At 35.8% G+C, this 25,471-nt stretch overlaps 1 protein-coding gene across 1 annotated transcript in view; it reads right to left on the reverse strand.

Moving 5' to 3' along the window:
• LOC123527358 (nonsense-mediated mRNA decay factor SMG8-like) overlaps positions 1-25,471 on the reverse strand; it is a 44,978-nt gene that overhangs the window by 15,601 nt on the left and 3,906 nt on the right. The window contains 15 exon segments of the mRNA XM_053522606.1: positions 6,450-6,529; positions 9,083-9,124; positions 9,127-9,202; positions 11,690-11,845; positions 12,538-12,625; positions 16,112-16,251; positions 16,839-17,035; positions 19,500-19,630; positions 21,560-21,648; positions 22,277-22,451; positions 23,118-23,185; positions 23,733-23,816; positions 24,320-24,439; positions 24,700-24,735; positions 25,058-25,178. Of these exon segments, the coding sequence (XP_053378581.1) occupies positions 6,450-6,529; positions 9,083-9,124; positions 9,127-9,202; positions 11,690-11,845; positions 12,538-12,625; positions 16,112-16,251; positions 16,839-17,035; positions 19,500-19,630; positions 21,560-21,648; positions 22,277-22,451; positions 23,118-23,185; positions 23,733-23,816; positions 24,320-24,439; positions 24,700-24,735; positions 25,058-25,178 (1,603 nt within the window).

A 25,471-nucleotide genomic window follows, 5' to 3' on the forward strand; every position in this document is an offset into this window, starting at 1 on the left:
CGGAAACCGTTAAACTGTTCAGGGTCACTGTGACCATGACCTTTGACCTACTGACCCCAAATTCGAACTTGACCTGTATTTTCCGATGTTTCACCTGTGTACCAAAAATTATTTAAATTGGTCAAGCCTTTCTTGAGTTATTATCCGGAAACCATGCAAAACCATGCAAAACCAACGGACCGACCGACCGCCAAGCTCACACCTATATACCCCCCCAAACTTCATTTTGTGGGGGTATAATTATTTTTCCTTAGAACCTTCTGCCATAACTTTAATGGGACAGATAACTCTTAAGACTGAACTAAGACAAGAGGACCATGATGGTCCTGAATCGCTCACCTCTTCCCACATGACCCAGTTTTGAGTATGACGTCGTTTTTTCTATTATTTGACATAGTGACCTAGTTTTTGAGCTCATATGATCCAGTTTTGAACTTGACCTAGACATTATCAAGATAAAAATTCTGACCAATTTTCATGACGATCCGTTGAAAAATATGGTCTCTAGAGAGGTCACAAGGTTTTTCTATTATTTGACCTATTGACCTAGTTTTCGAAGGTACGTGACCCTGTTTTGAATTTTACCTAGAAATCATCAAGGTGAATATTCTCACTAATTTTCATGAAGATCTCATGAAAACTATGGCCTCTAGAGAGGTCACAAAGTTTTCTATTTTATACCTACTGCCAGTTTTTAAATGCACGTGACCAGTTTCGAAACTGACCTAAAAATCATCAAGGTGAAACTTCACATCATTTTTCAATGAAGTCTTTGAAAAAATGGCCTCTAGAGAGTCAAAAGATTTTAATAAAATTTTAGACCTACTAAACCTAGTTTTTGACCGCAGCGGGACCCAGTTTTCAAAACTTGACCTTAGATATCATAAAGATGAACATTCTGACCAACTTTCAACAGTCCCATGAAAGTATGGCCCTCTAGAGAGGTCACAAGGTTTTATTTTATTTGACCTACTGACCTAGTTTTTTAAGGGCACGTTGACCCAGTTTCAAATTTGACCTAGATATCATCAAGGTGAACATTTTTTAAACCAATTTTTTAGAGATCCATTCAACAAGTTATGGCCTCTAGAGAGGTCATAAATGTTTTTCTATTTTTAACCTGGACCTAGTTTTCCCGCACATGACCCTGTTTCGAACTTGACCTAGAAAATCATCAAGATGAACTTCAGACCAAATTCTACAGATCTCATGAAAATTATGGCCTTTAGAGAGGTCACAAGGTTTTTTTCTTTAAAATTTGACCTACTGACCTAGTTTTTTTGATGGCACGTGACCACTTTCAAACTTGACCTAAAATATCATCAGGATGAACATTCAGCCACTTTCATACAGATCCCATGAAAAAATATGGCCCTAGAGAGGTCACAAGGTTTTTCTATTTTGAACCTACTGACCTAGTTTTTGATGGCACTTGACCCAGTTTCGAACCTGACCTAGATATCATCAAGATGGAACATTCAGACCAACTTTCATACAGATCCCATGAAAAATATAGCCTCTAGAGAAGGTCAAAAGGGTTTTTATTATTTACCTTACTGACCTATTTTTTGATTGGCCACGTGACCCACTTTCAAACTTGACCTAGATACCCCCAATCAAGATTGAACATTCTGACCAATTTTCATAAAGATCTCATAAAAAATTATGGCCCCCTAGAAGAGGTCACAAAGGTTTTTCTTTTTTTAACCTACTGACCCCTAGTTTTTGACCGCACGTGACCCAGTTTCGAACTTGACCTAGACATCTCAAGATAAACATTCTGACCAACTTTTCATACAGATCCCATGAAAAATATGGCCTTTAGAGAGGTCACAAGGTTTTTTTTTTTTCTATTATTTGACCCTACTGACCAGTTTTTGAAAGGCACGTGACCCAGTTTTGGGAACTTGCCTTGAAATCATCAAAGGAACGTTCTACCAATTTTTCATGAAGATCTTTTTGAAATATATGGCCCCTCTAGAGAGGTCACAAGGTTTTTCTTTTTTTTAGACCTACTGCCCTGGTTTTTGATGGCACGTGATCCATTTTCGAACTTGACCTAAAATATCATCAAGATGAACATTCTGACCAATTTTCATGAAGATCTCATGAAATATATGGCCTCTAAGAGAGGTCAAAAGGGTTTTTCTTTTTTTAGACCTACTGACCTAGTTTTTGGCGGCACGTGACCCAGTTTCGAACTTGACCTAGATATCATCAAGATGAACAATCTGACCAACTTTCATAAAGATCCCACAAAAAATGTGACCTCTACAGTGGTCACAAGCAAAAGTTTACGGACGGACGCACGCACGCACGCACGGACGGACGCACGGACGACGGACGCTGCGTGATCACAAAAGCTCACCTTGTCACTATGTGACAGGTGAGCTAAAAACAACCCTACTGTTTTTATCCACCTTTTCCATGACAAAGTTTTACCATGATTTCTCTTTCGATATAAATCAATATCATCAATATAATTAATCAGCACCATGATAAAACCAACATAGTGCATTTGCGATCAGCATGGATCTAGACCAGCCTGCACATCTGCATCTGCGCAGTCTGGTCAGGATCCATGCTTCTCTAATTGCAATAGGCTTTGAAAGTGAACAGTATGGATCCTGACCAGACTACGTGTTTTCTCATGGTGCAGCTCAATAACATATCATGAACTTTATGGATGTTTGTAGAAACTTCTTTAAATTTTCAAAAGGGGCATTTTCCATTTGTATATTTCAGCCATTTTGGACATCAATATTTGAAAAAAAAAAGTTTTAAATTAGTTTGTATACTTAGGGATTACTTTAAAACTTTCTGCATACTAAGAAGGCTTAAAAACATTTCTTTGCATGAACTTTGTAAAACTAGAAAATGCTTTTGTAAAAAAGCGCATGTCTCCCCAAATGCAAAGTCCTATAGGCAAGATGTCAATAGGGGTCAGGAGCGAAAGTCAAAGAGACACTGATGGTTGGCTGCAATAGGGATCATCTACTTGGCATGTCCAGTCATCCCGCTAAATTTCAACATTCTGGGCCTAGTGGTTCTCAAGTCACTGTTCAGGCTCCTGTGACCTTGACCTTTGATCAAGTGACCTCAAAATAAATAGGGGTCATCTACTCTGAATGTCCAATCATCCTATTAAGTTTCAACATTGTAGGTCAAGTGGTTCTCAAGTTATTTCCAAAAAATGATTTTACATGAACAGGCCACTGTGACCTTGACCTTTAATTGACTGACTCCAAAATCAATAGGGGTCATCTACTCTGCATGTTCAATCATCCTATGAAGTTTCAACATTCTGGGTCAAGTGTTCTCAAGTTATTGATCGGAACTGGGTTATCAATGTTCAGGCCCCTGTGACCTTGACCTTTAAGGAGTGACCCCAAAAACAATAGGGGTCATTTACTCTGTATGAACAATCATCCTATGAAGTTTCAACATTCTGGGTTTGAGAGGTTCTCAAGTTATGATTGGAAATGGTTTTCCATGTTCAGGCCCCTGTGGCCTTGACCTTTAATAGAGTGACCCAAAATCGTTAGGGGTCATCTACTCTGCAAAGACCATCATCCTATGAAGTTTCATCATTCTGGGTCAAGTGGTTCTCAAGTTACTGACCGGGAAAAATTTTTCAATATTTAGGCCCCTGTGGCCTTGACCTTTCACAGAGTGACCCCAAAATCGTTTGGGGTCATCTACTCTGCTGACCAATCATCCTATTAAGTTTCAACTTTCTGGTCAAGTGGTTCTCAAAATTACTGACCGGAAATGGTTTCAATGTTCAGGCCCCTGTGACCTTGACCTTTAATGGAGTGACCCCAAAATCGATAGGGGTCATCTACTTTGCATGTACAATCATCCTATGAAATTTCAACATTTTGGGTGAAGTGGTTCTCCAGTTATTGATTGGAAATGGTTTTCCCTGTTCAGGCCCCTGTGACCTTGACCTTTGACGGAGTGACCCCAAATCATTAGGGATCATCTATCTTCATGATCAATCATCCTATGAAGTTTCAACATTCTGGGTCAAGTGGTTCCTGTTATTGATCGGAAATGGTTTTCAATGTTCAGGCCCCCGTGACCTTGACCTTTGAAGGAGTGACCCAAAATCAATAGGGTCATCTACTCTTCATGACCAATCATCCTATGAAGTTTTTAACATTCTGGGTCAAGTGGTTCTCTAGTTATTGATCGGAAATGGTTTTCAAGTTCAGGCCCCCGTGACCTTGACCTTTGATAGAGTGACCCCAAAATCAATAGGGGTCATCTACTCTTCATGACCAATCATCCTATGAAGTTTCAACATTCTGGGTCAAGTGGTTCTCTAAAATTTTTGATCGGAAATGTTTTCAATATTCAGGCCCCTGTGACCTGACCTTTTACGGGGTGACCCCAAATTTAATAGGGGTCATCTACTCTTCATGACCAATCATCCTATGAAGTTTCAACATTCTGGGTCAAGTGGGTTCTCTAGTTATTGATCGGAAATGGTTTTCAATGTTCAGGCCCCTGTGACCTTGACCTTTGACGGAGTGACCCCAAAATCAATAGGGGTCATTTACTTTTCATGACCAATCACCCTATGAAGTTTCAACATTCTGGGTCAAGTGGTTCTCTAGTTATTGATCGGAAATGGTTTTCAATGTTCAGGCCCCTGTGACCTTGACCTTTGAAGGAGTGACCCCAAAATCAAAAGGGGGCATCTACTCTTCAGACCAATCATCCTATGAAGTTTCAACATTCTGGGTCAAGTGGTTCTCTAGTTTTTGATCGGAATGGTTTTCAATGTTCAGGCCCCCGTGACCTTGACCTTTGACAGAGTGACCCCAAAATCAATAGGGGTCATCTACTCTTCATGACAATCACCCTATGAAGTTTCAACATTCTGGGTCAAGTGGTTCTTAGTTATTGATCGGAAATGGTTTACAATGTTTAGGCCCCCGTGACCTTGACCTTTGACGGAGTGACCCCAAAATCAATAGGGGTCATCTACTCTTCATGACCAAACTCCTATGAAGTTTCAACATTTTGGGTCAAGTGGTTCTCTAGTTATGATCGGAAAAGGTTTTTCAATGTCAGGCCCCTGTGACCTTGATCTTTGACAGAGTGACCCCAAAAACAATAGGGGTCGTCTACTCCAGCAGCCCTACAACCCTATAAAGTTTGAAGGTTCTAGGTTAAATGGTTTCCAGTTATTTGCTCGGAAATTGAAGTGTGACTACGGACGGACGGACGGGACAGGGGAAAAACCAATAATGTCTCTTGGGGAGGACATAATTATTGTTGTTTAATATGTAATTCCTGAAAACCACTGTTACAAATTAGGTTGATTCAATTGTGAATCATTCAATTAAACATTACTATATTCCACCTCCTGTTTTGTCATCAAATTACGTCAATTTTAAAGACACTCTGCCAGCCAGGTCAAAAACATTAAGCATTATAGATATTTTATCATAAACAAAAGTATGACAAATTAAAAATTTTAACAATTGTGTTAAATCTGTTTCACAAATTTTAAGAATATCGAACCTGAAACTGGACTTCACACTTAAGACTTGTGAATGCCAAATATTCATTTTGTCAAAACTTCCAATTGCTGAAATTTTGCTGAGCTTTCTGTACCTGTTTCAGGCTGCAGACACATTTTAATATGTGTTATTACATTAATAATGACAGAGAAAAATAAGCATTTTAAAGTCTAAATCTAAACATGGATAAATATGGGCCCAGAACAAAGCAATTGAACTAACAAATAAACAATCAACAGTGAATGAACGCAGAACAATAAGAAAAGGAATATATTTTACATGGAGATGGGAATGACATTTCTGAAAAACAACAGTAAAACTTTTTTTCCACTTGGAAACTCATCAGTTTTCTCCATACTCATTAAGTTACTGTAATATCATAATTATTTGTACAGAGCTTAGGGTGATCTGCAAGTCTGTGGTGAATCCTTGATACGGAAAAACTGTGTGAAACTGTCATCTTTTTAAGTTGTGTGATTAAAACAGCTAAATTCAAAAATTTAAGGTATTTGTGTGAAACCATTTCAACTCAGCTTCTCACTATTTCATTTTTAAAATTTTATGAAACAGAACCATTTTAGCCCACTCACTGAAACTTGATCAATAGATGTTATACAGTTTATAAATCTTTTGATATACAGAATTAAAAAATTTAAAAAAATTTCATGCTTAAATACACACTGAAATATCTTTTTTTTACCATTAACCTGACTAACCACTGAAACAGAAAATTAGATAAAAAGCGACCATTTCTCTCCTAAACTTAAAGCAGACTAAGACTTGCCATCCCTTGTGTGACCCGGGACACTTCCCTTTCCAGCACTGGACACAGATTCTTTGTGAGTAGGTTTGGCTGGCTGAATCTTTGATTTACAGGAGGTATCAGTGATGCTGCTCGTATATCAATGAACTTGCTTTAAACACTGGGAACTCATATCTGTCCAACTTCCCACAACACATTTCTTCAAGTTTCTGGTAGAAATCATAGTTTGCAGCTACAACAAACATATACAGCATTTATGTTTATTTACGTTTCTGAATGTCAGTTACTAAGTAAAGCAGATAAATTCTTTTCGAAGGCTGGATTTCACATGCCTATTTTAAATTTCATGGGGCACACTGTTGCAAATGCTGGCAAATTGAAACTGTCAAAACATTACTCTATCTACTGTATTTCAAACATATATATCCGCTAGATCTAGAAAAATATCCCTAGCTGTATTAGATGTTTTTCACAATACTTCTATATATCAGTAATGAATCTAAAATAGCCCGAAACACATTATGACACTGACAAATAATTTTGGCATCAAACTAAAATTCTCCAATGACAAAATAAAACAAGAGGACCATGATGGTCCTGAATCGCTCACCTCTTCCCACATGACCCAGTTTTGAGTATGACGTCGTTTTTTCTATTATTTGACATAGTGACCTAGTTTTTAAGCTCATGTGACCCAGTTTTGAACTTGACCTAGATATTATCAAGATAAAAATTCTGACCAATTTTCATGAAGATCCATTGAAAAATATGGTCTTAGAGAGGTCACAAGGTTTTTCTATTATTTTACCTATGGACCTAGTTTTCGAAGGTACTGACCCTGTTTTGAACTTTACTAGATATCATCAAGGTGAAAATTCTCACTAATTTTCATGAAGATCTCATGAAATATATGGCCTCTAGAGAGGGGCACAAGGTTTTTCTATTTTTATACCTACTGACCTAGTTTTTGAAGGCACGTGACCCAGTTTCGAACTTGACCTAGATATCATCAAGGTGAACATTCCAACCAATTTTCATGAAGATCTTGTGAAATATATGGCCTCTAGAGAGGTCACAAGGTTTTTCTATTTTTAGACCTACTGACCTTGTTTTTGATGGCACATGACCCAGTTTCAAACTTGACCTAGATATCATCAAGATGAACATTCTGACCAACTTTCATAAAGATCTCAGAAAAATATGGCCTCTAGAGAGGTCACAAGGTTTTTTCATTATTTGACCTACTGACCTAGTTTTTAAGGCACGTGCCCCAGTTTCAAACTTGACCTAGATATCATCAAGGTGACATTCGACCAATTTTCCATACAGATCCATTAAAGGGGTTTATGGCCTCTAGAGAGGTCACAAGGTTTTTCTATTTAAGACCTACGGGACCTAGTTTTTGATCGCAGTTGACCCAGTTTCAAACTTGACCTATATATCATCAAGATAAACATTCAGCCAAAACTTTCATACAGATCCCATAAAAAATATGGCCTCTAGAGAGGTCACAACATTTTTTCATTATTTGACCTACTGACCTACTTTTTGAAGGCACGTGACCCACTTTAAAACTTGACCTAGATATCATCAAGATAAAACATTCAGACCAATTTTCATACAGATCCATGAAAAATGGCCTCTAGAGAGGTCACAAGGTTTTTTTTTATTGACCTACTGACCTAGTTTTTGATGGCACGTGACCCACTTTCGAACCTAAACCTAAAATATCATCAAGGTGAACATTCGACTAATTTTATGAAGATCTCATGAAAAAAAATGGCCCTAGAGAGGTCACAAGGTTTTTCTATTTTTAGACCTACTGACCTAGTTTTTGCCCGCACGTGACCCACTTTCGAATTTGACCTAGTATCATCAAGAGAACATTCAGCCCAACTTTCATATAGATCCCATGAAAATATGGCCTTTAGAGGGGTTTCACAAGGTTTTTTATTATTTGCCCTACTGACCTAGTTTTTGACGGCACGTGACCACTTCGAACTTAACCTAGATATCATCAGGTGAGTTCTGACCAACTTTCATGAAGATCTTATGAAAAAATATGGCCTCTAGAGAGGTCACAAGGTTTTTTTATTTTTAGACCTACTGACCTAGTTTTTGATGGCACGTGACCCAGTTTCGAACTTGACCTAGATATCTCAAGGTGAACATTCGACCAATTTTCATGAAGATCTTGTGAAATAAGGGCCTTTAGAGAGGTCACAAGGTTTTCTATTTTAGACCTACTGACATTGTTTTGACGGCACTGACCCAGTTTCAAAACTTGACTAGATATCATCAAGATGAACATTCTGACAACTTTCATAAAGATCCCATGAAAATGTGACCTCTAGAGTGGTCACAAGCAAAAGTTTACGAGGACGGACGGACGCACGGACGGACGACAGACACCGCCCTATCACAAAAGCTCACCTTGTCAGTTTGTGACAGGTGAGCTACAAAAACTTGTGAAAATAGCTCTGCATTCAATACAGTGCAACTTTGAATAGCAAACACTGGAGGGCAACTGAACTATAAAGCGCGGCCTTTAATTCGCGCATCGGTCTAGCGCGAAATACGCGAACACAAATGATTTCACAGTAGTTGGCTTGCTGAGAAAATGTTCAAGATTGAAGAAAATTTTCTGCCTATATATGATGGTATTTACTATATATAGGTGTCACAGAGTTCTTACGGGTACTATATTTAACATAGCAGAAAATACTGATTTAAGGAAAATAATTTAAAGGGGTAAAAGTAAACCTTGTGTTTTAAATGGATCTTTTTTTGTCTGCCTGTTTCTTTCCACAATTACATGCTGCTTTCTTTTAAGCTGACTAAAATGTGACATCAATGGTAGGTGTGAATTACTATCTGTCTCTGGGTCATCTTCTGTTCTATGTAACTGTAAAAGGTAAAATAAACCTAACCGTGATAAATATCAAGAACTCTTTTGTCACTGATGTCACTGTGTTACGTTTCATAAACAAGAGCAATGAACACTTCAAGTATCTCACTTGAACTTGCTTCTGACCTATTTTGCTGAATATCTGTCTCAAGCAGTTTATCAGTCAGGGGTGTAACTGTTTCAAGTTATTGCAGTTTATAACCCATTTGAGTTATTGCTTATACTTTCATAACTTGTTTCAGTTACCATAAAATATTACAAAGCCCTCCTGTGCCAATTCCTCATTTTGAATGAGACTAATGCATTTATTTCCTAAATCCTTTAACATTTATCTTTCCAGCTATGCAGTAAAAATTTTTACGCAAGACTGATGAAGTGTTACGCAAAAGTTTTAAAGCTATAAAACTCTCAACATCCCATTATGCTTATCAGGTCATGATCAGACTAAAAGAGAATTTGATAAACCGCAGTTTGCTACTAATTTCACTTTAAAGGTCACTTTGTGAGAACAGTAAAGACTTTTTTTGAATAACTTACCCGAGCTAACTATATTTTAAAACTAATACAGGTTATAAAATGCTTGAAAAAGTAACTGAAATAGGTTACATAACTTAAAACAGTTACACCCCCAGGGTTCTAGCTAGGATTTTCTGAAGGCATGTTGCAGAAGGATATTTTTTGACGAGGAAAGGGGGGGGCGGGGGGTGTCCCCCCTGCATGGGGTATGGGGGGTCACCCCAGAACATTTTGTGTTACTAAAAACTCATTTTGGTGCTTTCTTGGTGCATTTCAGAGTGAAAAACATAGGGGTATTTTCAGTGATTAATAAGCATCATTTACATGTACAACAAAAAAAGATATTAGGTCTTTAAAAATCCTATGGAGTATATTTGCTGAATGACCATTAAAAGTTCATCAATTTTAAGTTGCTAAAAATGTTAAAATACTATTTATTGTACATAAACCAACAAAATTTTTTGCACTGCACACAGATCTATTTGTATTTTAAAGTTTATGTTTATTTTGCGGAGTTTATTTGCTGAAAACTTATCCTTTTTTAAGTTTTTAAAAAATGTCAACTGTTTGTTGTACATACATGTAAAACAACACAATCTGAGACTGTCATCCAGGAAATGCTGGTTTCCATTTTGGACAATCCCCGATTTCCTTTGGCCATTTGGCGTGGCTGGGAGGGATTCTGAAATTGTGACCGGGGCCTCCGTGGCCGAGTGGTTAAGGTCGCTGGCTTCAAATCCCCTTGCCCCTCATTGATGTGGGTTCGAGCCTCACTCGGGCGTTGAATTCTTCATGTTAGGTTCTTCATGTGAGGAAGCCATCCAACTGGCTTAAGGTCGGTGGTTCTACCAAATGGTCCGTTCGTGATGAAATAATGCACGGAGGGTATTTCAAACTTTTCTCTACAAGTTCTATTTTGAAAATACGACAGAAAACATTAATTCTTGCTTTTCTTTTTGATATTCCGCCCGAGAAAACACTTTAATACATGTGAAAAACATTAATATTCGGCGATAATTGTTCAAAAGCATTTTACCCTGTTGCACAATTTTTGACTTAAAATTTCCCTTACATTGTCTTTCCTTTATTGCGCAAAACATTCGGACGATAATTGTTGAATATCTGTCATTATATCTAATGACATGTATAACCTTAAAACTTGCGAAACATCACTTTCATGTACAAAATCACAAGATACCCCCTGTCAAAGGATTAAAGGCGGAGCTACAATGAAATTTAAGTCACACTTTCCACATATAGGAAGCTGTCATTGTTTATCGGTTTTTCTTAACTGGCATCGCTTTACCTAAACTATCGGTAGCACGGGATGCTTTTCGAAAACACTATCGAATTTTTCGGGGTTTATTGGGATGATTTAGCATGTCGCTTCGGCAATTAAGGGTGACGGGGGAAATAAGGGTGTCGAATATACAACACAAAGTCTGAAGGCATGTCGCACGCGACAGGCGATAATAGCCTGGCGAGAACCCTGACCCCTGACTGTTTATTGGGTTTTCTTATGTAAGTTCTTTTGTCTCCTAAGTGCCATCTAACAGAACATTTGAACAATTTTGACAAAAGTTTGTGCAAGAATGCCTCAAATCAAGTTTGCTGAGCATCCATCAGAACGAACCAAGAGGTGCATCAAAGAAACTGTTCAGAAATCCAGTCAAACTTGGTTTGTTCAAACAATTCCAACACTGCCCTTTGCTTGAACTCGTCATCAGGTCCCTGCAAAATCCTGTATAATGTATATTGTTGATATGCTCAAACTACTGATCACTTGAACAAATCTTTCCGGTTCCGTCAAGTTGGAGTGATCAAAGTTTGACTGTATATCAATTTTTAGCTCTAGCAGCACTTCTACTTAAAAAAAGTCTTTAAATTCTGACTTTCTTAAATTTAATACAAATCTATTTGATCAATAAACTGTTTTGCCTGACTTGAAAAAAATACTTTGACACATACAGGATTAACACAGTGGTTTCCTGTCAAACTGATTTCCTCACAGAGTTGTCTCCCATTCTTCCAGAATCGTTCACATGACTCCTCTAGCTGTTTCATGTATTTGTCACAGGCAGGACCACGTGCAAACTGGCTGAACACTTTTTTTGCTTGTGCTAACTGAAACAAAACACATTGTGCACATGAGTAGGTATTCTATTATTTTTTGTCTTGAATACTTTATTGCACACCTTTGATCAATTTTGTCTATAACAATACACAAAACTAAACTAACTTGAAAGCTTTTACTTGGCTTAAATAACACTGTTTTCTAGCAAAATGGGAAATAATCACTGTTAAAGAAAATACACCGAGAACAAGCTGACTAGATACATGTACAACAATGTATTTTTTCATGATAATTTCTAAAGTTATCAAGTACCAAAGAAAAAATCATTGGCTTAACAACTCTGGGTTACATGGCACATGCCAGTTGACAACTTGAAGAAAAGTGACAAAGCAATGAACCCTAAAGTTTCAATCATTTCTCAACATAAAGAACTTCACAGTCAAGATTGAGACATAAATATGGGAGTATTTGAAATCTGTCTGCTAGTTCATTTTTAGTAGGGATGGGAAAGAATACTAAAATCAATATTCGAACATTCGCTTTGCCATATTCAAATATTTGGCTTCTTTCATGGAAGCTTTAAATACTTATTAAGTGACTGGCATATACACAATAAATTCTGTTGTTTAAAACGTGAATCATCGTAATAAATATGGACTGTTGGGTCCCATCCCTAATTTTTAGACAAATCCATAATAAAAGACATAATGTGATTGATAAGGAAGTTTACGAGGAGACAAACCTTGCTGAGATGGTAGTTGGTCACATAGTGTGTGGGTAAATTTTCTTGGTAGGAACTCTCAGCAACTGGTAACACCTTGTTACAGCGACTGAAAAGAAAGACAATTCTTATAAAACCAGTACAAAACTAAAATTACTAATGAATACGAAAATTAAGGTGCCTACACATTTTTTCCCTCAAAATACAAAAATAGCAAATAATGACATAACTTTCAAAGTTTGTTTAACTTAAAACAAAACAGGGGAAGTCTGTGTTTGTGCTTTCTTTCTAAAAACCAAGCAATCATAGTAATTCATCTAAACAGTATTTCATAAATAAACTAGAGCTATCACTAAAGGTGATGAATGTACCCCCACCCCACCCCAGCAGTCACACTGACACAGTATACAGCAATTTGACGCACACAAGACTGCATAATTATGTGGACTGTAATATACTATGTATAGATGGAATATATACAGTATAGTAACAAAAAACAAAGTCCCATAACTCTGCAGAATAGTTATCTAAAAGAATGTAACATGCACCATGCACAACTAGGGTTGGTACTGATCACTTGTGTGAAGTTTCATTAACTTGTGTGCGAGGGTTCAGAAGATTAGGCGCCCACAAGATTGCATATGCAGACTGTATGTACATAGTATGTTAACAAAAAACAAAGTCCCGTTACTCTGCAATTTTTTTTTTCTGAAAGAACCTAACATGCCCCATGCACAACTACTGTTGTTACTGATCACTTGTGTGAATTCCATTAAATTGTGTCAAGGGGATGAGGAGAGATTGTGTGCACAAGATTGTGTCTATGTATATAGTATAGTAACAAAAAACAAAGTCCCATAACTCTGCAGAATTTTTTTCCTGAAAGAACCTAACATGTCCCATGCATAACTACTGTTGTTACTGATCACTTTTGGTAAGTTCCATTAAATTGTGTGAAGGGAATGAGGAGAGATGGTGTGTACAAGATTGTGTCTATGTATATAGTATAGTAACAAAAAACAAAGTCCCATAACTCTGCAGAATTTTTTTCCTGAAAGAACCTAACATGCCCCATGCACAACTACTGTTGTTACTCATCACTTTTGTGAAGTTTCATTAAATTGTGTCAAGCGGATGAGGAGAGTTGTTGTGCACAAAATTGTGTTTACGGACAGATAGATAGACAGACAGACAGACAACCTGAAACCAGTATACCCCCCTTACAACTCTGTTGCTGGGGGGTTCAATAATACTGAAGTGTGGTAATGCGGCCATAAATTTCAGAATGGCCACACAAATTTTCTAAAATTCGTAACATTGAATATTTTTATTACAATAATGATCCAATATTAAAATCTTTCAGCATGGTGGTAGATCGAAAGAAATTCAAACCCAAATTCTAATTGCAATCAGTTTGTCTATTCCCTTTAATCATTTGTTTTCTTTGTGAACAACATATACATCTGCAATCAGTACACAACAAAATTAACAATAGTTTTCACTTCAAACTATCAGAAAATAATGCCACAAATCCATCTGAAAAACTACAAAGTTGTGGGTAAATCTAAACAATTAAATAATCAACTAAAAGACTAACAATCACCTAAAAGATTGTACATAATTAAGTGTAATATAACAAAATACTTTTTACATATTATACCTGTCACCATAAATGTCAAAAAAAAACAAGAGGGCCAAGATGGCCCTAGGTCGCTCACCTGAAAAACACACCATAACAGTGTAAACATGTGTGACCTAGTGATTTCATGGAAAAATATATTCTGACCAATTATCATTAAAAATGGAGCAAAAACCTTGAGTATAAACAAGTATTTTCTTTGATTTGACCTAGTGACCTAGTTTTTGACCCAAGATGATAATATTCGAACTTGACCTAGATTTCATCAAGGCTATCATTCTGACCAAATTTCATGAAGATCAATTGAAAAATACAGCCTCTATCGCATACACAAGGTTTTTCTTTGATTTGACCTAGTGACCTAGTTTTTGATCCTAGACAACCCATATTCGAACTTGACCTAGATTTCATCAAGGCAACCATTCTGACTAAATTTCATGAAAATCCAGTGTAAAATGCAGCCCCTATTGCATACACAAGGTTTTGCCTTGATTTGACCTAGTGACCTAGTTTTTGAATCCAGATGACCAATACTCGAACTTGACTTAGATTTCATCAAGGCAATCATTCTGACAAAATTTCATGAAGATCAGTTGAAAAATACAGCTTCTATCACATACCCGAGGTTTTTCTTTGATTTAACCTAGTGACCTATTTTTTAACCCCAGGTGAAACATAATCAAACTCAACCTAGATTTCGTCAAGGCAATCATTCTGACCAAACTGTATGAAGATCAATTGAAAAATACAGCCTCTATCACATACACAAGGTTTTCCTTTGATTTGACCTAGTGACCTACTTCTTGACCCAAGATAACCCGTATTCGAATTTGACCTAGATTTCATCAAGACAATCATTCTGACTGAATTTCATGAAGATCAATTGATAAATATAGCCTGTATCGCATACACAAAGTTTTTATTTGATTTGACCTAATGACCTACTTTTTGACCCGAGGTGACCCATTTTTGAACTCGGCCTAGATTTTATCAAGGCAATCATTCTGACCAACATTCATGAAGATCAATTGAAAAATACAGCCTCTATCGCATACACAAGGATTTTCTTTGATTTGACCTAGTGACCTAGTTTTTACCCCCAGATGACCCATTTTCAAACTCGGCCTAGATTTCATCAAAGTTCTCATTCTGACCAATAATAATGAAGATTAATTGAAAAATACAGCCTCTATCGCATACACAAGGTTTTTCTTTGATTTGACCTAGTGACCTAGTTTTTGACCCGAAATGACCATTTTCGAATTCGGCCTAGATTTCATCAAGCTTATCATTCTGACCAATATTCATGAAGATTAATTGAAAAATACAGCCTCTATCGCATACACAAGGATTTTCTTTGATTTGACCTAGTGACCTAGTTTTTGACCCGAGATGACCCATTTTCGAACTCGGCCTAGATTTCATAAAAGTAATCATTCTAACCAATATTCATGAAGATTAATTGAAAAACACAGCCTCTATCGCATACACAAGGTTTTTCTTTGATTTGACCTAGTGACCTAGTTTTTGAACCCAGATGACCCATTTTCAAACTCGGCCTAGATTTCATCAAGGTAATCATTCTGACCAAAATTCATGAAGATCAATTGAAAAATACAGCCTCTATCGCATACACAAGGTTTTTCTTTGATTTGACCTAGTGACCTAGTTTTTGACCCCAGATGACCCATTTTCAAACTCCGCCTAGATTTCATCAAGGTTATTATTCTGACCAAATTTCATGAAGATCAGTTGAAAAATATAGCCTCTATCGCATACACAAGCTAAATGTTGACAGACGACAGACGCCAGACGACAGACAGACGACAGACGCCGGACATCGAGTGATCAGAAAAACTACCTGAGCATTGCTCAGGTGAGCTAAAAAGAAAGTTCGACCAAACTGTAGGTTTGTTGCCTACCCAAGCCTTGGCTCACACTTCTTAAATAGCATACTTCTCTGAGAATCTGAGATCTGTTTCTAGCAGGGATTTGAGAGTATTACAGTGTGGTTGAAGTTTAGGATCTAGCTTCTCCGAGAACAACATCAGGTATAACTTGTTGGCCAAGGTAAACCATGTCTCACTGCTTGCTAACTGTAATCATCATAACATTTCACAGCCACTTGTAAAAGTACCCTGACAACAGTTAAAGACATCTAATGGCCATCTTTGACTAAAATATTTTACCTTTCGATATTTACTATAAACGTATAAAATCCTCATCAAATGTATTCAAATTCACTAAATATATAAAATAAGTTTGCTTTCACAGCTACATTCATCATTAATGTTATGCAGTAACACTTGATTGTTAAAATTGTTAAAGAAAACAGCCAGTTTTTCAGTGGTACTACACATTTATAATGTGTTTATCTATACATGTATGCATTGTGTACTATTTTAAACCTAATACATAGTACTGTTAATACACATTAACCTTTAGCCTGCTGGCGGCAAGTTATTCTGCCTTTGCGACCAGTGCAGACCAAGATTAGCCTGCACATCCGTGCAGGCTAATCATGGTCTGCACTGTTCGCTATTCAGTCAGTAAATTTTCAGTGAACACCCCTTTGAATAATAAATGGTATTGCCCAAATTGACTGATGGACCAGTTCATTTCAGAAATTTAGTAGGGTAAAGGTTAATAATAAACATAATATTATGATCTGATATGTAACAACCTCAAATGTTGCAGTTACTGGATGCCGTCCAACATTGTCATCAAAACCTTTTGTTAGTGCCATATCTATATGCTGCCATAAAAACTCCTTAAAACTAAATTCTCCTCCATTCCGAGAGAGCACCACTGACCGTGACCTATCTGTACCAGCTTGACCTCTTCTTGTAGACTGGTAACTCTTACGCGGTGAGTCCGATTCTAAATGCAAGATCAAGAGCAATCTTTGAATATGAAACTGAATATACATTTGAGTTCTGATGCTAACATAAAAATTCATATCAAAATTAGTATTTTGTAACATGGCAGAAGCCACATTAGCAATTATTTTAGATAAAATAGATACAGAACAAGAGCACCGCCTTGCGGGTGCTGACGCTCATCTGATTTTTTTTGTATAATAGAAATATTGTCCTACCCATGATTTTCTAAGTCTAAAAAGGGCCATCACTCTTGCAAAAAGCAGGATAGAGTTATGTTTCTTGATGTACAGTGTCCACTTATGATGGTGAAAAACTGTTGCAAGTTTTAAAGCAATAGCTTTGATAGTTTATGAGAAAAGTTGACTTAAACATAATATTCAACCAAGAAAATGATTTTTCTAAGTCCAAAAGGGGCAAAAATTATTGCAAAAAGCAGGATGGAATTATGTTGCTTGCTGTACAGGGTCAGCGTATGATGGTGAACAAGAGCTGCAAGTTTTAAAGCAATAGCTTTGATAGTTTAAGAGAAAAAGTTGACCTAAACATAAAACTTAACCAAGAAATCTGATATTTTCTAAGTCCAAAAGGGGCCATAAATCTTGCAAAAAGCAGGATGGAGTTATGTTTCTTGCTGTACAGGGTCAGCTTATGATGGTGAACAAGTGTTGCAAGTTTTAAAGGAATAGCTTTGATAGTTTAGGATAAAAGCTGACCTAAACATAAAACTTAACCAAGAAAACTGATTTTCTAAGTCCAAAAGGGGCAATAATTCTTGCAAAAAGCAAGATGGAGTTATGTTTCTTGATGTACAGGGTCTGCTTATGATGGTGAACAAGTATTCCAAGTTTCAAAGCAATAGCTTTGATAGTTTAGGAGAAAAGTTGACCTAAACATAAAACTTAACCAAGAAATCTGATATTTTCTAAGTACAAAAGGGGCCATAAATCTTGCAAAAAGCAAGATGGAGTTATGTTTCTTGCTATACAGGGTCAGCTTATGATGGTGAACAAGTATTCCAAGTTTCAAAGCAATAGCTTTGATAGTTTAGGAGAAAAGTTGACCTAAACATAAAACTTAACCAAGAAATCTGATATTTTCTAAGTACAAAAGGGGCCATAAATCTTGCAAAAAGCAAGATGGAGTTATGTTTCTTGCTATACAGGGTCAGCTTATGATGGTGAACAAGTATTCCAAGTTTCAAAGCAATAGCTTTGATAGTTTAGGAGAAAAGCTGACCTAAACATAAAACTTAACCAGGCAACGCCGACGCCGACGCCGACGCCGACAACCGCTCAAGTGATGACAATAACTCATCATTTTTTTTCAAAAAATCAGATGAGCTAATAAAATAACATAATACACTCGATGGAATACTAGCTGGTTTGATAACTTATATTACCACAAAGACATAATTGGAACACTATTGAAAAAGGGGGCTAACCTCATTTCATGAAAAGAGCTATCCGTAAGACAGCATGCTCGACTTTTCTCTGTGCTTGACTCTGAATTAGAGCTTTGCCAGTAAAAACTCTACCCAAAAAATTCTAAGTTAAAAAGGGACATAACTCTGTCAAAATTCAAATCAGAGTTATGACGACTGTTTCTCCTGGTGTAGACTTTGATAGTAAATAACTTTTTTAAGTTTCAAGTCAAAACCTTTGATTAACAGAAATATTTGACTTTATCAGTCAGGGGTGTAACTGTTCCGAGTTATCACAGTTTATAACCCATTTGAGTTATTGCTTATACTTTCATAACTTGTTTCAGTTATCATAAAATATTACAAAGCCCTCCTGTGCCAATTCCTCTTTTCGAATGTGACAAAAGCAATTATTCCCTGAATCCTTGAACTTTTATCTTTCCAGCTATGCAGTAAAAAAATTTATGCAAGGCTGATAAAGTTTTACACAAAAGGTTTAAAGCTATAAAACTCTTAACATCATCAGGTCATGATCAGACTAAAAGAGCATTTGATTAACCACAGATTGCTACTAATTTCACTTTAAAGGTCACTTTGTGAGAACAGCAAAAAGACTTTTTTTGAATAACTTACCCGAGTTAACTAAATAACTAATACAGGTTATAAAATGCTTGAAAAAGTAACTGAAATAGGTTACATAATTTAAAACAGCTACACCCCTGACTGTTTATCAAAAACTTTAATAAAAAAATTCTAAGTTAAAAAAGGGCATAACTCTGTCAAAATTCAATCAGAATTAGGGGGATTAATTCTCCTGGTGTAGACTATGATAGTAAATAATTATTTTAAGTTTCAAGTCAATAGTTTTGGTAGTAACAGAGATATCTGACTATATCAAAAATATTTACAAACGGTGATTGTGACGCGAATGCAATAGCTCTACTTTTTCTCTGAGAGTAGAGCTAAAATTTGAAAAACAAGTCAGAGGGTAACATTTACAAACATGTGAAGAAATACAATCTACAAACATGCTAGGTCTCACCTGTGTCATGCTGTATCGTGTTATCTCTGATCTGCTGCAGGAAGAAAGAAACTGGGTCAGCAGCCTCATTCTGGTATACATGGATAAATACAAACTCCTGATTGGCTGGCACAGCAAATAGTGAATTGTTGCTGTAAATGATTAAGTAAAGTTTGTAAATCCACAGTGTTTATCAACTGAAATAACAGAAATGACAAAGACTAAAACCTTTACAGTTGACACAAATAACAAAATACCAAAATAATAACTGAAAACAAATTAATACCAAAAGCAAAAAATATGGCTGATTCCAGAAAAAGCATACACAATTAGAAACAAAATTTCCATTCATGCTGAGATATGATAAAAGATTTCAGCAAAGGACTATGATAACTACCGTATTTTCCCTAAGTCTTGGGACAACATAAAATAATTATTTTTTTCACTGTCCCAAGACTTATTTCCCGAAAAATAATTATTTTGAAAAGTGTCCCAAAAATATGGACACAATAATTGTCATCGGGTAACATCCCCCACCCACCCGTGTTGAAAGCGAAAAAAAAACCTTAACGATTATCGGTAATTATTCTGTTGATAAACAAAGTAATTGGCCTTGTTTTCATCATCAATTAACACCCACTCAAAAAGCTAAATGAAGTGTGTTGGTATCATGACATTAGAAGTGGAGATCAAAGCGGTATAGTTTCCCCCGAGATTTTCATGGCATTACGTCATGCTTTCGTGCCATGTTGCACATCACTGTTTGATCGTACCGCCTCGGTTCTTTAAAGTGCTGAGAAGTAGATCTAGTGTTGTAAAAATCAATAAAAAAAGCTTTTTAATTTGTTAAAGCGAATGTGCAATATCCCGTATAAACTGTCAGGTAAACGTGTCAAACTATAATAGCTGATATCTTACCTCTGTGACCTATTGGCCCTCAAGGAAATTACAAAATGGTTTGAGAATATCTTATTAAAAAGTGTCGTGTCAAAAAATACATGTACAAAGATTCATTCAAAACTTATTAAAAATACGCAACAACATCATTATTGTTTTTGTTTTTTAACCGCATTTACTATTTACGTTCACGAGGTCAAGTAACAGAAATCTGTTTGCCAAAAATCGTTTTACTTCATATTTTTTAAATTGTTGCCGCTTTTTCATTATTTAACATTTTTCTATTCTGTTTTTTGTACTTTCTGGTCAAAAGTCTGAATTTTATGCCCACAGTTTGTATCATTTATTTACTTTTAGAAAGAAATAAGTATTTAGGATCGCGCTGTTTGAAATTTTGCAAGTAAATTTATGAAAATTTGAGCGTTTTTATAGAATTTTGCCTACATTTCTGTCGATACCTTTTAAAAATCGTTATAGAATTCAAACTATATTACTTCTCAATCGGTGTTGAAAATCTGAAGCGATAAAATCAAAAAATGAATGCGTGATGCGCGTTTTTTGTATACGTGTCGATAAACAAAAGTAACGGCGTTGTAAGTTAGACATTACGATAGATCGCACGTGCTCGTGGAATGGAAAATTACCGGCATGGCGTTTTGATATCGGTACGATTTGCGGGTAAATTCCAGTCAGTGGTAAATAAAAATAAATAAATAACGGAAAACGGACTTCCTGGCTGCAGCAAAAAAAATATACAACACTTAACTGGTATGGTAAAAAAAATAAAATAAATAAATAACCAATGGAAAACGGAATTCCTGTAATGGCTGCAGTCAAAACATACAACATTAGACATATGGTGAAAAGCACATTACTGTCATGGAATATCAACAGCAGTAGAATTCAGACAGCACAAATTCACAAAAATATGACCAAAACGGTTAGGCCTACAAAAATGTTATTTGTGTTTTCAAATTATTTGATATTTTGACTGATACGTCAACTATTATTCGGAGTTTGATTTACACTTTAAACTGTCCCTACACTTTGGGACGAAAAATACGCTGAAAAAATACATGTCCAAAAAATTAGGGTCAAGAAAAATAATTATTTTTACAGATTTAAGGGGTGTCCAAAGACTTAGGGTGTCCCAACACTTAGGGAAAATACGGTAATACAAATACCTGATGTTGGTGATAACTCTAGATTTTCTAAGAATTTTGTAGATTTGGTCCTCCATACAGTGTTGTAGTCTCTTGATAGGGTGGATCCTCTGGAATATTACAGTTCACAATCTGTTTTATCATAATCACACTTTAGAAAGATAGAAATGTAACTGGTTTCATCACTTAATATTTCAACTGATAGTTATTTGTGGCATTATGCCAGATTAAGATGACTGACAAGTTCTCTTAATGTACATCCTGCTTAGAAGCATAAATACATGTAGTTGAAGTCAAGACATTAGAGAAAGTTCTAGGGCCAAAGAGCTAATTTAAAATTTCTTTTTTTCCCCCTATATCTATTGAACAAGCTTGACAGATCTATCCCTTTTAATTCCATCAGCATGTTTTTCAATAATCTGCAGCTGACAAATCGAGCTTGCCTGTAAACAAATACCCAAACTGCTCTTTTCCCCCCAGATTTTACGCAAAACATACAAAACTTCCTATCTGATAGCAAAATGAACAAAATCATTATCATCTACTGCAAATGAAAATGTTTTTAACTTTTTTTAGTCTGAAGCTTCTAATTTAAGTAAGAATGTGAATAACTTAGGATTTCGTCAGTTTGTGGACAAAGCTGAGTTGGACATAATATCAGACTAAAATAAATAAAGTTTGTTGTTGACAAGGTACTTATCAAAGTCTAAAATCTCACAAAGTTGTTTTAACATATACCTGTGGCCTTATCTTATATCCTGTATTATCAACTAATTCATCTGGATCATACTCAATGGTGGATGTCTCAAACACAAACAAAACTCTCGGTGAACATGGACGACCATTGTATTTCCAATCTTTGGAGATGGGTAGATCTAACAACTGTTCTGTTACACATTTTTGTACCTTCATTCTGCAATACAATAACAGAGAGACTGAGATTTCAAAACACGCAAGTGTACAACTTCATCCAGGAAATACTTGGAAATCATGATAATTAGTGTCCTCATAAATTTAAAGAGTTGCTTGCAGCACACAATTGCACAGTTTTCAGACTACTGAAAAACAGACAACCATCCCATGAGGTTCTAAGTCTGAATGGCAAACCTGCCATGAAATCAGAAATATTTGGTCTTGTCCACCAACAAAATATTAAACAACCCACCAGTATGTGAAAACCACATCACTCTTTTCAAACCTGTCTTGGAGTATAGTCCTGAGTTAAAGTTGAAATATTCGAGGCAATACTTGCTTTACTTGTTTTTGTTTCTATTTCGGACAGGGCAATGAAAATATCAAGCATTTATTGTGAAATCACCTATTAAATTGCATGGGCATGAAATTTGGTGGTTGTGGCCAAAACAGTTATTTCCTGGTGAAGAAACTGATGGATTTTGTCCATCAATAAATGCATGGTAATTGTATTGCTTCATTGAAAAAAAAAATATGGAATGACTCAACAACAATGTCCAGGAAAATTAGTCCTAAATAAAAATTGATAATTTCACAGTAATTAAAATTCAGTGAGAATTTTCTGCTGTGCCAATTAGCACTGATGTAACTATATTCTATGTTTTACCTGATAGAATCCAATATCCTGAACAGCCTCACATATGTGATATCAAAAGATGAACTAGGATGTGAAATCTAAAATATAACACAACCTCACGTAAAATATTGACACTAGTCAGTACATTTACTTAAATCATGCATTAAAATTTTAAACAAGGTGTTGTTAAATGCTGAACAGTCTATGTCATGTGTCCCGACTTTTCAATCTGATATAGTTAAACCTCTGCGTTTAGTTTTGTTGCGCTTTCAGTCAACACAACACAGTCATAGGTCAGATGTTGACCTCAGCTTTAAATGAGGAGGAAGACTCAAGGTTCTTCTCTGTTATTTGAAGCCCAATGTGGCACTTCAGCAGAACCATCTTCTTTTCTGCAATACATGAGCAAACCTCAAACATACAAAGAGGAGGGGAAAAGTTTCACATTTCAGCAACTCCTACCGCTTTGCAATACATACCACAGCATAGCATAAGGCAGGGTGTGTTTGTGTGTTCTGCTTTCACTTTCTGTTGTATGGGATATGTAACATATAAGAAAAATTCGTTATAAAACTTCTACAAAGACATTAATTAAACCTTAAGCTACATTTTATCTATTCAGAAATACTGGAACAAAATACTCACAACTAATATATGAGAAACTTGGAAGAGGAAAAGAAGACATTTAGCATTGTGACAGTCCTCTTGCTGCCATAGTGTCTGAAAATCCTGCAAGCAGAAAATATGATGTGTACTGTCCGCATCACAATATTTTATCTTAATGTAAACAAAACTGCTAGAAACACGAGAGAGGAAGGCCCTTTATCTCTTACAAAAGTACAGAGCTGTAGTGGCTAAACTATCAATGTACTTTAGTGGAGATTCATCTATATACAGCAATTCAAAAAACATTGAAAGGAATTTTCTATGTCCATCATGATCACCCTTTCATTTAGTGTATCAGTATGTTTGTATCAACTATATAATGTATAAGAAAGGGCAAAGTTTTATTTAAAAAATATAAGCTGCAGGAATAGTATGCACATTTCTGACTTTGATATAGTCAAGTCCATTCTGAAGTTTCAAACAGTATAGTGGAAGGCTTCAGACAGAACATTACTAAACTTTAGTCAAACTTTTCTAGTACAACCATATCTTCAGCATAAAACAAATTGTAAATCCTACTGAAACTGAGTGTATACATTTAGACATTACAATACCAATATTAGTACCTTAACAGAAGCATCCTTGAGTTTCTGGCACACTGAAGTCAGTCTGTAAGAATCCAATATACTGGTCAGGTGTAGGTATACAACACTGCTGTCAACATCATAGTAACATTCAATGTCACCCTGGAATATATAATTTGAATTTATTTTATTAAATTCCAAGTCACACTACAAGCATCATAAATAAACTCCCTGAAAATTGTATCAACACTTAGTCCTCAATTCTAGATGTATACATTTGTCAATGACTGAATCAATGAAAGTGTTGCATTAGATCTACTGTCTCTAAATTCTAATTTTCAGGTAATCAAAAAAAAAAACATCATATATTTTAATATGACAAAACTGTAGTTTTACCAATAATTAAATTCAATTGTAATTACCTGGTTGACACTGTCTTTTAAGAATCCTCTAACACCCTGCAAGAAATAAATAATTAGATAGAGGATATTCATTAATTTTCACAAAATAAAACAGTTATCAAGTCACAGCTGTGGGAGGGAACTACATATCTTAACAAACTTTAAGTGTGAGTGAAAATATTAGTTGTCTCCCTTGGCAAAGACAGACAAATTACTTGCAGTGTGTTGCTGCATATTGCTTATATACTCTCTGGTGCTGGTTGGGTGCCCAGTAAAAACATTCTTAATAACAATAAAAAATTCATCTATCATTTCTCTTTTAGGAAAATTAAATTACTGACATTATACAGCTAACAAAATGTTAACATGTTTACTATACCTTAAACACATCAGCATCTAAAATAGGGTTGAATGACGACGCTTTAGAGGTGGACGTCTTGTACTGGCTCTTTCCTATAACTGACACAACACATACTTTGTTATCTTTGTATTGACTTGGGCTGAAATACAAGTATATATATATACGTAAGATGGCTTGACATTTAGAACTGCCTAAGAAAGGTAAAAGTCATAGTCAATCTCCTGACTGGCAAGTTAAATATTATCATATTAGGTACATGTGTTTATCAGGATACCATGTTATTTTTTGTTGTTCAACTTTCAAATTTTTTAAAACCAATATTTCATTGCACAAACACTATGTCATTGATCTGATTCTCATTGTGTGACCAGGTCAGCGATGCATATTAATTTCTTGTCATTTTGTCATTTTTGTAAGATTATTACAATAACA

Source organism: Mercenaria mercenaria, chromosome 14 (genome assembly GCF_021730395.1).
Source record: "Mercenaria mercenaria strain notata chromosome 14, MADL_Memer_1, whole genome shotgun sequence".
Lineage (NCBI taxonomy): Eukaryota > Metazoa > Mollusca > Bivalvia > Venerida > Veneridae > Mercenaria > Mercenaria mercenaria.